Below are 14,477 nucleotides of genomic sequence, written 5' to 3'. Positions count from 1 at the left end.
AAAAATAAAGCAATAAAAAAAAATAATAAAAAAAATAACAAAGTCATACAAATCATGAAATGACCCCCTCATATTTTCAGCAATGTAAAAGAAAAAAATTACTTATGTTTGTATAATTATCTTTTTTGCCTGTATGAAAATAATAGATATCAAAGTACAACTTCTCAAAAAATTAAAAATACATGGATGTTACATTTTAAATGACCAAAAAACCCTGAATAAATTAAAATGAAAAAAAGCAGTTAAATTAAATTACAGGTGAAGCCAAAAGGAGAAAATTGGAGGAGCTGGAAGAGAGAAATTTAATATTGGACAATCAACGACTTGAGGAGGATGTACTCAAGATAAAAGAAGAGAGAGAAGTTCTTGCTCTTAAGAAGGAAGTCCTACTATTAAAAAACAAAAACTGTTATGTGAAATTCAGTCATCTTATCCAGATTTTATTGCAGTACTATCATCTGAATTATAATCATTTTAGTTTTGCAATTCATTATTACCATACATGTATGAGAGAGAGAGAGAGAGAGAGAGAGAGAGAAAGAGTCAATATGCATAGACTAATATACAGTTGTAGTTACATTTCATAAAACATATTAATAAACTGGCACTGCCTCTGACTAAAAGTGTTTATATTTCACAAATTTTAGAAAATCAAAAAAAAAAAAAATAATAATAATAATAATAAATAAATAAATTAAAAAAAAAAATTTAAAAAAGGAAATAGAGAAACTAGAACTACATGTACATCCTCACTGAAAATTTAATCAAATTTAAAAAAATCCATTGGTGATGGCTGTTCTCTTCAAGACACCATCTCTCCTGTCCTGATGACCAGGGTCTTGAATGGCCTGTTGCAAGCAGTGCCGCACATCAATGTCTGCACAGTCCTCTTGAATAAAGATATCCCCTCTTTCAATGCCAATATTGTGTAGGGTCACACAGGCTACTATGCACGTGATGGCTTGCTCTGATGAGGTTCTGAGACCGAAATGGAGGGCCTGAAATTTTCGCTTGAGGATTCCAAATGTCTGCTCAATAAGTACCCTTGTCCTACATAAGCTGGCATTAAACCGTTCCTCTGATACTGTTCTTGGAGCAAGGTAGGGGGTCATCAAATACTTGGTGAGGGGATAACCCGAGTCGCCAAGTAAAATCCCATCACACATACCTAATTAAAAATATTTCCTTCTTTTATATAAAGTACATATATAGAATGATATTATTTACAGTGTAGTGGGCGATGGTAAAGTGTTGAATTTTCTTTCAAATGTTATATTTACCCGTTTCAAACTTTTGACAGAGGTTGGATGTCCTCCAAATCCTCGAGTCATGGCAGGAGCCTGGCCAACCAGCATATAGTGATGTGATCCTAAAATTTGGATCACAAACCATCTATAAATTAAAAAGATTTGGTTCAGTGACAAATCATGACATAGAATATGTCCAATGTTCAAATTAACTTTTTTCACGATTAAAAAAAAAGGGGGGGGGGGTCACCTGTACATTCAGACTGTGGAACCCTTTCCTGTTAACATAATCCACTTCATTTTCATGCGGTGTACTGAGTCTTATCTGAGTACAGTCAATGCAACCTATCACATTTGGAAAACCTGCAAAGTCAAATTCATATTACAATATATACACTGTATATGATACAGTACAATGTTTTTGAATTATGGTTATTAAAATAAATTAAAAAAAAAAACTAATGTAGAATGCATATTATCCTCCTTTTCACAAATCCCTCTTTAATAAATGACTGTAGCCATAAATATTTTTGTTAACCTTATATCAATCAATTACTAGGCCTCTATCTCTCCTTTATTTTTCTCAGACCTTACTTGCATTTGATTAATTATTTAACCAGGCTAAGCCCCCTCTCAGTTCACAAACTTCATGATTTATTTCTCCATTGCTTTTTAATTGTTAATGTTATTGTTATTATTATTATTTAACTACTGGTTTTTTTTTATTACATCCCAATTTTGATGTCTTTTTCTCCCCCCCCCCTTTCCACCTTTTAATTTTTCAAATTGAATGATAGATATTGCATTTTTTAATATTGTTTTTTGTTCTTTCAAGAAATAAAATCAAGGTATGTTTATATTATGCTATTCCAAATAAAGGGAAAGTGATGTATTTTTTTTTTGTATTTGTACTCGTATTGTAATTGGATGCATGCAGTATTTCCCCTTACATTGGAACTCTCATTACACAGAAAACCAGTAAAAAAGAACGCCGAATCGGCGTATTTTCTTTTTCACACACACTTTTTACAATTTCTGGGATAAAACTTATATTGTATCGTAAGAAATCATATGGAAAGTTGGCAACATGAAGCAGAACTTAATCAAGTAAGTTTTTAATATTGACAAGTGGCGCTAACGTTTGATCTGAGTGAAAGTGAGGAAATATTTAAAGACAAATTATATTGGAATGTAGTCTAGTGTTTGGAATTCATATACTAGTACTTGCTACTCTTCTGAAACCTTCTTTCACTTTTGTTGCTATTTCACCGACAGGAAAAGTGATGTAGAGTCTGGCAAAAACAGCGACTATAGCTGAGGCAACTGCTTTGACAGATCTACAGACGGACGACTCTGAAATTCCAAGACTGTCTCCAACCAGACGGAGATGAGCCCCTGTCGCCACAAATCGTAGGAACAGCAAAACTTGGAGGAGAAGAGAAATGGGCTTGTTCCTGTTGGTGTCAGTTGTCAATTCCTGATGAAGTCCATTGACCAAAAAGTGTATTGTGGCTGGTCGGAATCGATAGCGCTGGAAAATCTCGTCCTCCTCCAGCATCTCCAGTGGGTTGCCTCTGTCCCTAAATACCCTTGGTCGTGGTAAACCAACACGTCGTCTGTGGTTCCTTCTTAATCTTCTATGCAAAGCGGCCATTTTGTTTGTTAAAGAATATTCTTAAGTAACCTTTTGAGCATTCTCAAATATTTGAGAATAAAACAGATTTTGAGAATTTTTTTGTTACTCAATTTTTTTTATGGCGGTGGCTGAGTCTGAGAATTGAGGAGTTGAGAAAATTCTCAGACTTGAGAACATTCTCAGACTTAAGTATGTTTTATGGCGGCGGGGCCTAGTTTAATAATGTTCCTTACATTATATTATATCAATTTGTGAGCTTCTACAGTGGGATCTTAGATAAAAGACTATAGTACATAGTGCACTAAAACTTGAACCCAAAGCTCACATCGTATAGGCAGAGAAGTAACCTCACAATGCTTGTCCTAATTGTTTGCTCATGTACAGGATGTTTGTCAGCCATAGTTCTACATGATACAGAAAAAAAGAACATGGAGTTTCCTACTGCCTTTATTGGATTTGATTCGAATGAGACATTTGTAAATGTGTGCTTATATTGCTCCGACTTTGATCTTGATGTCTTCGAAATCTTTATCAATGGAGCCAATTTTTTGTGCTTCTTTAATATTGATGATTTTGATGCATGCTGCTTTTACTGTCAGTTGAATTCATTCCATATTAAAAAATATGGTGTCATTTGAATTATTACCCACAAAAGGTAAGCTTATTTCATGAGTTCTTGTATCACATCTATTCGGAAATGCAAAAAGAATTGTTAAATGTGTGTGGTCAAGTGTAAATGATATATATATATATATGCATTAGAGAAATACACATGTATTTTGGTTTGAGTCTCTACACAAATTATAATAATTGGGCAATGAGTTGTTGCTTTCATGAGACCCTTATCATGAGCAGAGGACTAACTTCAAACTTATGCTATGATGTATGTATGTATATGGTCAAGTAACCTCACAGTGTTAAACCCCATAATGTGTAGACAGACAAGCGTAACCTCGCAGTGATAAACCTATAATGTGTGGACAGACAAGTAGCTTCACAGTGTTAAACCCCATAATGTGTACACAGACAAGTAACCTCAAAGTGATAAACCTATAATATATAGACAGACAAGTAACCTCAAAGTTTTAAATCCATAATGTGTATATGGACAAGAAATCTTGCAGTGTTAAACCCCACAATGTGTATATGGACAAGTAACCCCACAATGTTAAACCCCATAATGCATAAACAGACAAGTAACCTCACAGTGTTAAATCCATAATGTATGTACAGACAAGTAACCTTAGTTATATTAATAACTGGTTGGTTTATCTCGCTAAGTAGAAAAATAAGAAGTCTGGGACTTAATATGAAAATTACTATTTATAAGTTACTCTTGTTTAGGTTTTTATGTCAAATTGATTCAAATGTTCTAGGTAAATTACTCAAATTACAGTTTAATTTATTGAATATTTTTTCCTCCAGAAATGACAAAAATAAAAAGACCAGTTAAAAATAAAGGACATGAAGAAGAAAAAATAGGAAGGATTGTGTGGGCTCAGGTAAAAGGTGTCCCCAGAACAATGGTGTGGCCTGTAACGTTTGAAGGGGTGGAGAAAGGAGGCAAATATACTGTGTTTTGCAATGCTGACCAAGCTATGTAAGTTTACTGCCATATCTATCCAGTTTTACTTTACGTTGATTAGCTCACCAGAGCCAAAGAATAGCAAAATAGCATGAAGGGATTTAAAGTTGATTCATACCATCTCCCCCTGGTGTCAGAGAGGGTCCACAATTAGAGGCAGTGGTCCAATTTTACATAGAAATATATAGGAAAAAATCCTCTGAAGTGTATGTGGCTATAGTTTTTAAAATAATATGGAAGCAAGTTAGTATGAGAGGTTTCAGGTTTGTTTAGACCATGACCAACCCCCCTCCCCTAGGAGGTTTTGATGGGGTCAAAATTTAATAAAGTCGTACCAGTATATTGGAAACATCTGAAGAACAAGGGTACAATTTGTCAAAACTAATATTAGACACAAGCTAATATATTGAAGATTCAAATTTCTTTACACAATTACCCTTGAGTCAGAAAGGGGCCACATTTGGGGTTCAAATTTAAATGCATAGAAATTATAAAGAGAAAAAAATTTGAATAATTTTGAAGCAGTTATTTGTTAAACTTGTTAAATAACTATGCAAGTAAGGTTGTATCTAGAAAAGTTCTTTATTCATACTATGACCCTTAGGGATCAGACAGGGAATCCATAGATTTTAACCTAGAGTGTGTAGGGCATGATAATATGGAAATGAGCTAGTTTTCAAAATTTTTAAAGTTTTTCCCCAACGTGAGGGGTATGAAAAATGGACACAATGAGGACTCAAGTTTTTCATCAAAATATATAGACAAATGTTATGTTTTAGAATAGGAAGGCTATAGTTTGTAAAATTGTTGCTCAGGTAAGCAATGAGGCCCATGGCTTTTTTTTTTCCAGAGCATCAAAGACCAAAAAGTATCTGTTTTGCATAGTATATGGTTAATTTTTTTTTCAGTCAGAGGTACATTGACTTCCATGTTTCATTTTACAGTTTGACATCAACAAAAGTGGAATCATTTTCAGAAATAGAAAAATGGAAGGAGAAAGGCTTCCGTAATAAATGTGTTTTGAATTTCAGTTCATTTGAATGATGAAGAAGGTTGGACACAAAACTAAAGTTTATTAGTTCAAAAATTATTGGTTCTCTAAATTGCTTGTTGGAAATTTTCTTCCATTAGGTGTCCTCAAACTTTAATTTTTCTTCAAAAGTTCGACAGATTTGGTTCAAAATCATGCTACAGCTAAGTAAAAAAAAAAAGCAAAACCATGTCTGCTGCATAAATGTTGAATTTTTTGGCCTGAGAAACTAAAGATTAATTTTTTAAGCCTACATCAAATATGGAGAAAAATGCCTCTACAAATGTTTGAAACTTTTGGTTCTATGGTCTAGAGGTTGTTAAATTGATCAAAATGAATATTGTGATGTCATTAATTTTCATTGGCAACAATGCTATCTCTCTTTTAAGCCAACCTAAGAAAGTTGCAGTGGTAACTAATTCTGCATTATTTTATCTATGATAACTCTGACTAAGGGACTAAAGTTTTGTGTCGATCCTTTATGGACGTTTATACAATGTGTGTGCATTTAAATTAATGTGATTTCAGCATATTGCGTATAGAATATTCACTATATGGAGAGGAGAATCGGAAATATTCTGAGACCGTTTGACTTGTCATTTGTTGAATGCACATTTGAATTGTTTCGACAAAACAAAAGTTAAACAAATATGTTGACAAAGTATGAATGATATTACAGTATACCAAGTTTCAAGGAAATATATGATTGTGACTTCAATAAAAACTTTTGTAAACACTGCTGCTTTAGATAAACATTTAGTATTATGTTGTAAGCTTACAAAGCACAGTTTAATTGTGAATGTAAATTCAACGAACATGAAGCACCAGGAATTGGTTGCAAGGATCAAAAGTAATCTAAATTTCTGATTCACACTCTCCAAATAGTGATAGAGGTACCTTTGACTTCATATCAAGTATAATTGATTGATAGGCCCACATTTCTAGTGCTGCAGTCCACTTTCACTTTTTTTCAATTATGGGAGTTCCAGGAAATATTTTCAGGGATTCAGCGTAGATAAGGTTCTAAAAATAGAACTATAAAAATGTGAAAAATTGTAATTGCTGTTGTGAATGGTTAAAATTTTAAAGTGGTGAGAGATTGACATGGGGTCTTCTGTAACATGTATTGGATACAAATGCAGTTATTGTGGTACATTGAATTCGGCCCTGAGAGTTATCCCCATCCTAGTTTTTTTTTTCTTTTTTTGGGTTACTTTGTATCGCACATTTCAGTAAAATTTATCACTTCTGCTAATTTATCTCAAAACGAAGATTTTTTCCTCTATCGTGGAACTTTCCCCAATGTGTAAAACTCAGAAAACAAGTAAATGAATAGGAGATAAATTACCCGCTAATTCTTGTTATTCTCAGACTGTAATAAAACTTATGATTGATTGATTCCTATAGTGGATTATTGCTGATGTACAATTGCGTAAATGCACTTGCACAGGTGCACATTTATATATATATATATATATAATTTTCAAAGATGGTTTGGGATTTATTGTTTATTCTTTTACTTTGTTCTTAGGTACATGTACTAGATTTCAGAGTTGTTGGGGAGAAAAAAATTTTCTTAACCCATAATTTGTGAGGGTTATGGGTAATAAAAGCGAGATGAGCTCAATTATGATCCAAGTCTCATTTTTCTCCAATATGTTCCTTTTATGTACATGGATCAAAATTGAAATCATGTAACTCTGGATTGACAAATCATCAACTGGACTGACAAGGTCTTTAAATTCTGTTAATAAAAATGAGGACAATCCTCGGAGAAATTTGACTACTCTGGAATAAAAAAAAACCTTGAGCCAAGCCATGTCTCTTGCTTTTTGAATGTTCAGGATCTTGAATTATTAATTTTGAAGCCAAAATATGGCTAAAATATTGTTGATGCTGTGTAAAACAGCACAATCTGCAAATTGCATGTAAGAAATGGTTGAATAAGCATGGATTTTCATTTCACTGTAAAGATTTGTAAATTGATATGTTAGTAATAACTCTATCAATATTCTCTCTCTCTCTCAATATATTATATATTATACATATATTTTTCAAAGGTGCTCAAGAAGAGACCACGCACTTTGAAAAGTTTTCTTGATGATGTAACTTGGGCTACATCAACAGATTGCTTCAGCTCATCAGCAATTGTTACTCCAGGAACAATCACATACGAAACAGGTGCCCACCCTCCCAAGTCAGATGTAGGTCAAATAACAACAACCACGTGAGATACATCTGCAGTTGATTTACAGTTTTTTTGGTTACCTCTGAATTTAATTGTCAGATATGACAAGTATGTTTTGTAATACTTATGAGGTTTTAACATGTATATTTTCATTTCCGTTGTAGTGGTTATTGAAAGTTTTCTTGATGACATGAGTTTGGCGACACCATCTGGTTCAGAAACAGTTGTTACTCCAGGAACTATGACATGCAATATGGTTGTCCACCCTCCCAAATCAGATTAGGTCAAATGACAACAACCATGTTTGATACATCTGCAGGTGATTTACAGTTTCTTTTTTTTAACTTCTTAATTTAATTGTCAGGTAATAACAAGTCTGTCTAATAATACTAATCAGGTTTTTACATGTTTACTTTCATTTCTGTTGTAGTATTCATGGAAAATGTTGTTGATGACATGAGTTGGGTGACACCATCTGGTTCAGAAACAGTTGTTTCTCCAGGAACTATTGCATGCATTGCAGTTGCCTACCCTCCCAGGTCAGATGTAAGTCAATTGGCAACGACCACGTGTGATACATCTGCAGGTAATTTTTCTTTTAACTTCTGAATATAATTGTCAGATATGACAAGTATGTCTTAAAAAACTGATGACGTTCTTAATGTAAATTTCATTTCTGTTGCAGTGGTCATTGAAAGTTTTCTTAATGACACGAATTGGGCAACATCATCTGGTTCAGATACAGTTGTTACTCTAGAAACTATTGCATGTAATATGGTTTTCAATCCTCCCAAGTCAGATGTAGGTCAAATGACAACGTCCACGTGTGATACATCTGCAGGTGATTTCTTTTAATTCTGAATTTAATTGTCAGATATGACAAACATGCACACCTGGCAGCAATTATATCCCCCCCCCCCCCCGAGATTGGCAAGAACATCAATTTAATGATATAATACAACGTAAGCTATTAATGGTGAAGTTGATTCAGGGATTCCAACAGTTTTCTTTCCATTTTTGTCTTTTACTGTGAATTCTGAAGGTAAACCTCATTTTGTGTTTGAAAATAAACCCACAAAAAAAATTGCACAAGGTAGCACCTGTGTGTAACTTTTCAAGAACCCCATTTTGCTCCTCCTGTATGAATTCTGAAGGTGAACCTCGTAATGTAAATTTGTACTTGCACATGACCCCACATGAAAAAAATTACACAAGATATCACCTGTGTGTATAGCTGTCTGTCCGTCTGTTCTGTAAACAATTTTTCAAAACACTACCCCTCCTACAGTTTTGGTCTGATTTCAATATAACTTGGCACACAAGTAGACTACACTAAGATACATAATTTAGTGCATCGGTTTTTGATTTCGATGAACGCTGCTGCCATGGTTAATAACAATAGAAATTTCTGTGAAATTCCTTTAAAACGGTACTCCTCCTACAGTTTGGGTCTGATTTCAATATAACTTGGCACACAAGTAGACTACACTAAGATACATAATTTAGTGCATCGGTTTTTGATTTCGATGAATGGTGTTGCCATGGTTACTAAAAATAGAAATTTCTGTGAAATTCCTTTGAAACGCTACTCCTCCTACAGTTTGGGTCTGATTTCAGTACAACTTGGCACACAAGTAGACTACACTAAGATACATAATTTAGTGCATCGGTTTTTGATTTCGATGAATGGTGTTGCCATGGTTACTAAAAATAGAAATTTCTGTGAAATTCCTTTAAAACGCTACTCCTCCTACAGTTTGGGTCTGATTTCAATATAACCTGACACACAAGTGGACTACACTAAGATACATAATTTAGTGCATCGGTTTATCATTTCGATGAACGGTGTTGCCATGGTTACTAAAAATAGAAATTTCTGTGAAATTCCTTTAAAATGCTACTCCTCCTACAGTTTTTGTCTGATATTAAAAAAAAAAAAACTTTGCAAACATGTAGACTACACTAAGATACATATTTTAGTTCATTGGGTGTTGCCATTGTTACTTAAAATAGAAATTTCTGTGAAATTTCTTTAAAATGCTACTCCTCCTTCAGTTTTGGTCTGATTTCAATATAACTTAGTGCACAAGTAGACTACATTAAGATAAATTCCTCTATTTATTGCTGCATGTTGCAAAATTTCAAATCCAAGTGCTATTTTTTTTTTTTTTGGTTATATGTACAGACCAGTAGAGCTACAGTCTCATCAGAGACTTCTGGTTTCACTATTATTTGTGCACGTACACATTGTTCTCCTGTACATTATCCACTTCTGTACTGTATCTGATTGTATTATATTGTATATTCTGATAAGCTGTAAAGCTAAAAGTAACAATAAAGAAAAGAAAGTCGAAGGAATATGCATTGTAGGCATGTTGTGAAAAAAATAACCATATTTAATAATAGGGCCGATTATGACCCAAAACGAGTCTTCCTCTTTGCGATTCCTTGTATTGCTGATGCTACAGAGGCCGAAAAGTGCACACTTTGTGATCTAATATAAAACAATGGACCCGGAAGAAGGAAAGTCTGCAATGCTGTTCAATACCATCATCAAGAGAAAGAACGCCACAACGTTCACATCAAAATCCAGAGTATTAAGGACTGGACCTGTCACAGTCTCTGCAGAATGTATGTTGCTCTACGCCCCGTTCTCGAATTCTTCACTCGCATAGAGACGTCACCATAAACCGGTGAAGGGCTTCGAATTTCGACCTTTACTCGGCACTTAGAGCCATTGTGCAGTAACTGATCTGTTTCGTGCCAACGCCTGGCGTGACACAGGGCCTTGGTGTTTAAGGTCCCATCCGAAGGACCCGCAACTTTCAGTTCAAAGTGCCGAGCGCATGGCGAAGGAACAATGGTATCTTTTTTTTCGACTTAGGTCAGTTGCGGCCGAGGTTCGACGAACCCCCGACCTTTCCCTCACGAAGCGAGCGCTCTATCGACTGAGCTACCGTGAAGGTAAAACAAGAATTTGAAATATTTATATATATGAGAAGAGTGTTGCACTTTCCAGAGTCCCACACTGGTTATGTGTATAAACTTTTAGTGATTTTATGTACAATAAGTATTTGTTAAAGCAGCTAATAACTGAATGCATATCACATTAAAACTCACTGATAGACCATATATATACCAGTTTAAATATGCCGAGAACATATCTAAATAGGGGACATTGGACTCGTACTACTCTACGTCAAACCAATTAACATAAATTTGGTGTAAAGTCAGTAATATAAAATTTTCATACCCCTTTTCACTATGAAATTTGATGGCTTTCATGTAATCATGGTAATTTTACTTTTTTTTAAAAACTACATTGTTTTTTTTTGGTCTTAGTAATACTAGTCACTATTCATAGTAAGTTAATGCTATGATATATTATTTGATTTCTGTATTATTGAGAAATGATACTATATTTCTCTGAAATTTTGTATTGTTTTCATTTCAGATGCCTGCATTGGAATTTTTATCAAAAGCAAAAGAGGACAATACTTCGCTCCTATTAGTGTGAAAGTATGTGGTGTAGCTTACGAGAAAACATATATAAATGCTAATGGTGAAGAGCAGTATGTGGTAATTGGAATCGCAGACAACACAATGGTTGCAAAATGCACCTTGTATGACATGACAAAGTTGAAAGACCTTCAGAAAGGAAATTTGGTCATGTGGCTCGATGTTATGGTGAAGGACGGTAAAAGATTAATCTTGACTGACAAGCCACGTGTGTCAAAAATTAGAGAAGTTGAAGTGTCGGCAGAGAAAGAAATAGCAGCAAAGGAAGTTGCCTTCCCACCAATGCCCGCAGAGGTCCCACTTAAAGAAAGACGTTTAAAAGTCTCCTTTAAAAGTCATGCTGTCTGTTAGAATGAAGGATGGAGGTAACGAAAAGTATCAAGATCAAAGTCCACTTCAACAAAACAAATCTGGAGCCGAGCAAACACGGACCTTCAAGGAGGAGTGAACACCCCCTGCCGATCGATCACATACGCTGTGTGCTCCTTGTCATGATCGGAAAATACCGGTGTAAGGAAGTGCACATGGGGAAATGAGGTGTTCTTCCTTAAGGGCTCGATCGAATAACTTTTTATTGATAGCATGCATAAGACGTATGGATAAAAAATATTATGAAAATGTTTTACATTACGTATTGATGATTGATAGGAATGCATTCAACTTTTTGGTCATTTTAACAAGTTATACATGATTTTTTTTTAAAAAGGATATACAATAAGTGCTCACTAAAGAAGGAATATATAATGTTTAAAGTAATTCGAAACAAGTTCCCGGATAATTAAAAAAAGAGAAACATTTGTATTAAATTTCGTTTTAAGTTTGCTACAGCTGCTAATGAAATTACGCTGATTTTTTTTTCGACATTTCACATTTAATGTTATATTCATCATTTGTGTGAATCAATGTCATGATGATGCCGACGACAGACCCAGGGTATCATGACCAACACGTGCCGATTTGATGCGTTGTATCAACAAAATTATCTTGTGATGAATTACATTTGCTGACACGGTCATTGTATCGACCAGGGATGAAAAAAGCATCATTCTCCATCAACAAACAATTCATCACAAACGAGTTAGGCGGCCAAAATTTATCCTTTCAAGGTTTCACCTATAGAATTCATCGAAGAACAAACACCGAGCTCTTTTGGAGGTGTGTTGGTGCCGGATGATCAATGGGCCTCTTCAGAGAAAACAAAATTCCCAAAGCATCTGGAAGGCAGCTCCACTCCCATCCCGCATATTACATGGACGTTGTAGTCTAGCATATGTTGAATCAGATCTCAAGCCTATGCGAAGAGAGAAATTAAACATTCCTTCCATCATTACAGAATTCGAATGACTGCGAGACAAAGAATATGACACCAGCAGAAGAGTTATGGAGAGATTGCTAGCCTTCAATACAGCTAAGTCATCACTCTACGGAGCTCGCCGAAAACATACCCTGATATTTCCAAAGACAGTTGTTGACTGGAGGTAACAGAGACAGACGAGCGTTTCCTTCTCCTTCACCATTCAGAACAGGAAGATCTTAACATTTGCAACAACAAACAATCTACGAAAACTTGCAGCCTCGGACACCTTTCTCTGAAAGTTAATTGATTTGATGAATATGTAGTTAAGGATACCCGATCCTTAGCCAGGGAGGATGACGTTTAAATGTATTATTTTATTTAAAAAGTCTTAAAACAAAGCTTGAAATTGAGATCTTTACGAGCAACAATTTTCATTTTATGCATTTTCATATTCAAAATTCTTTGAAGTTTTAAAAACGGTCTTGTAAAACGTTGACATTTGTACCCCTTAAAACAAAAAAAAAAATGAATTCAGTTTCAGAGAAATCGAATTTCCTGTAGTCTAGCATTAGATACGACAGCTTATTAGCATAGTATGAAATTAGATGCGAGATGTTATGCCTATAGCAATGATAGCACAAGCTTTTTACATTATGTATTATATGACAATTGAAGTAAAAAGAAGTAAAATACTGTATAAGCATAAAAAATTCAATTTTCTCCAAATGCCTGGATACCTATATTTTTCTATTCTTAATTATATTTGTTGATCAATTTTCAATTAGAAGTGCACAGCTGGTGTTTTTATTCGCATTTCCTGAAAATATAATCGAGATTTGATAATTTTCCCTATATAATATGATTAACTATAATAATGAACTTTGAAGAAATTCCATGGGTAAATTCACGTTACTATGTGAAGTCAGAGACATTTTTATGAGCATTTTCAATAACTTTAAAGCTGATTTTCAGAACCTGAGGATCGCACTACCTAAAATTAAAAACAATTTATAGTGATCAATGGTTTATGTAATGAATATCACTATTTTTAGCCAAGGAATTCACATAAAACCAATATAGACTGGAATGCGCATTCATATTCCTTGTTTGTAAACTGCACTGTTCGGTCTGAAACTTTTCGACGAAAATCACACTTCATTCCATTCAGGCAATAGCATTAGGATACGGGAAAAGTTCCTTAGGATACCTACCATCACTTTATCCTGGTAACATTTGAATTTTCTTACATACTACTCTTTATTTACCAAAGCGTCACTTGGCGCGGGTGCGATGGTATTTTCATTGTTTGAATGTGCTAAGATGAGAATAAGATTACAGATTTATGTACGACGGAACTGGGTATAAGTGAATCGTTCGTGTTGTTTTCATTTGACATACATCAACTAACTATTTACTTTGGACCTGAAATTGTGCGTTTTTGTCGAATAGATTTTTCATACGATAGCAATTTATGTAACACTATGACGTCACTCTGTATTGGGGTTTCGTATATAAATAGACTGAAAACGTTTGTGGGAAAAACCCCATCATCGACTGTTTACAATATTGCGACATTGAGTGAAGTACTTTACTATGGTATCAATGGGGGACTTGTTTCAACTTAAGAACATTTATCGCCCATAACATCTATGGTGCAACGCATGACCAAGCCATGTTATTGTGTTAATTGGAGGGAATGACCTAGATTCTGCTGAACCCACAATTCGATATTGTTTCGTTTTCCGACTGATAGCGTTTTTAACCCAGCTAAGGAATTCCAGCCAATTATTGTCAATAACGGTCTTGAGCCTCCACTAGATACGTACCCACCCAGATTTTCAACCAGAGGCTTATAACTGCGAACAGTCTTCTACATGAACAATGTATTTTACATAATATTAGGTTCTGGGAGCCAACAGTCAGAAGTCAATTTTGTTTGATGGAGTACATCTAAATGATTTGGAAAATTACGAAA

The 14,477-nt window shown here is 34.5% G+C and overlaps 1 protein-coding gene across 1 annotated transcript; it reads right to left on the bottom strand.

Moving 5' to 3' along the window:
• Positions 1-770: 770 nt before the first annotated feature.
• Positions 771-1,392, bottom strand: LOC133175143 (putative nuclease HARBI1). Its single transcript, XM_061310267.1, has 2 exons — positions 1,281-1,392; positions 771-1,168 (listed from the first exon to the last, which is right to left on the bottom strand). The coding sequence occupies exons 1-2, from the start codon at positions 1,390-1,392 to the stop codon at positions 771-773; spliced, it is 510 nt and encodes a 169-aa protein (XP_061166251.1).
• Between the last annotated feature and the right edge of the window lie 13,085 nt (positions 1,393-14,477).

The sequence above is a fragment of the Saccostrea echinata genome, unplaced genomic scaffold (genome assembly GCF_033153115.1).
Source record: "Saccostrea echinata isolate AGI-Se365-2 ecotype Australia unplaced genomic scaffold, CSIRO_AGI_Sech_v1 ptg000061l, whole genome shotgun sequence".
In the NCBI taxonomy this organism is placed as follows: domain Eukaryota; kingdom Metazoa; phylum Mollusca; class Bivalvia; order Ostreida; family Ostreidae; genus Saccostrea; species Saccostrea echinata.
This window is presented reverse-complemented; position numbering and strand designations above follow the sequence as displayed.

Coding starts and splice junctions, on each gene's coding strand:
- LOC133175143 (XM_061310267.1), bottom strand. CDS start 1,392: ATGGTTTGTGATCCAAATTTTAGGATCACATCACTATATGCTGGTTGG. Junction 1,169..1,280: donor CTGTCAAAAGTTTGAAACGG/GTAAATATAACA, acceptor ATTTTTAATTAG/GTATGTGTGATGGGATTTTA.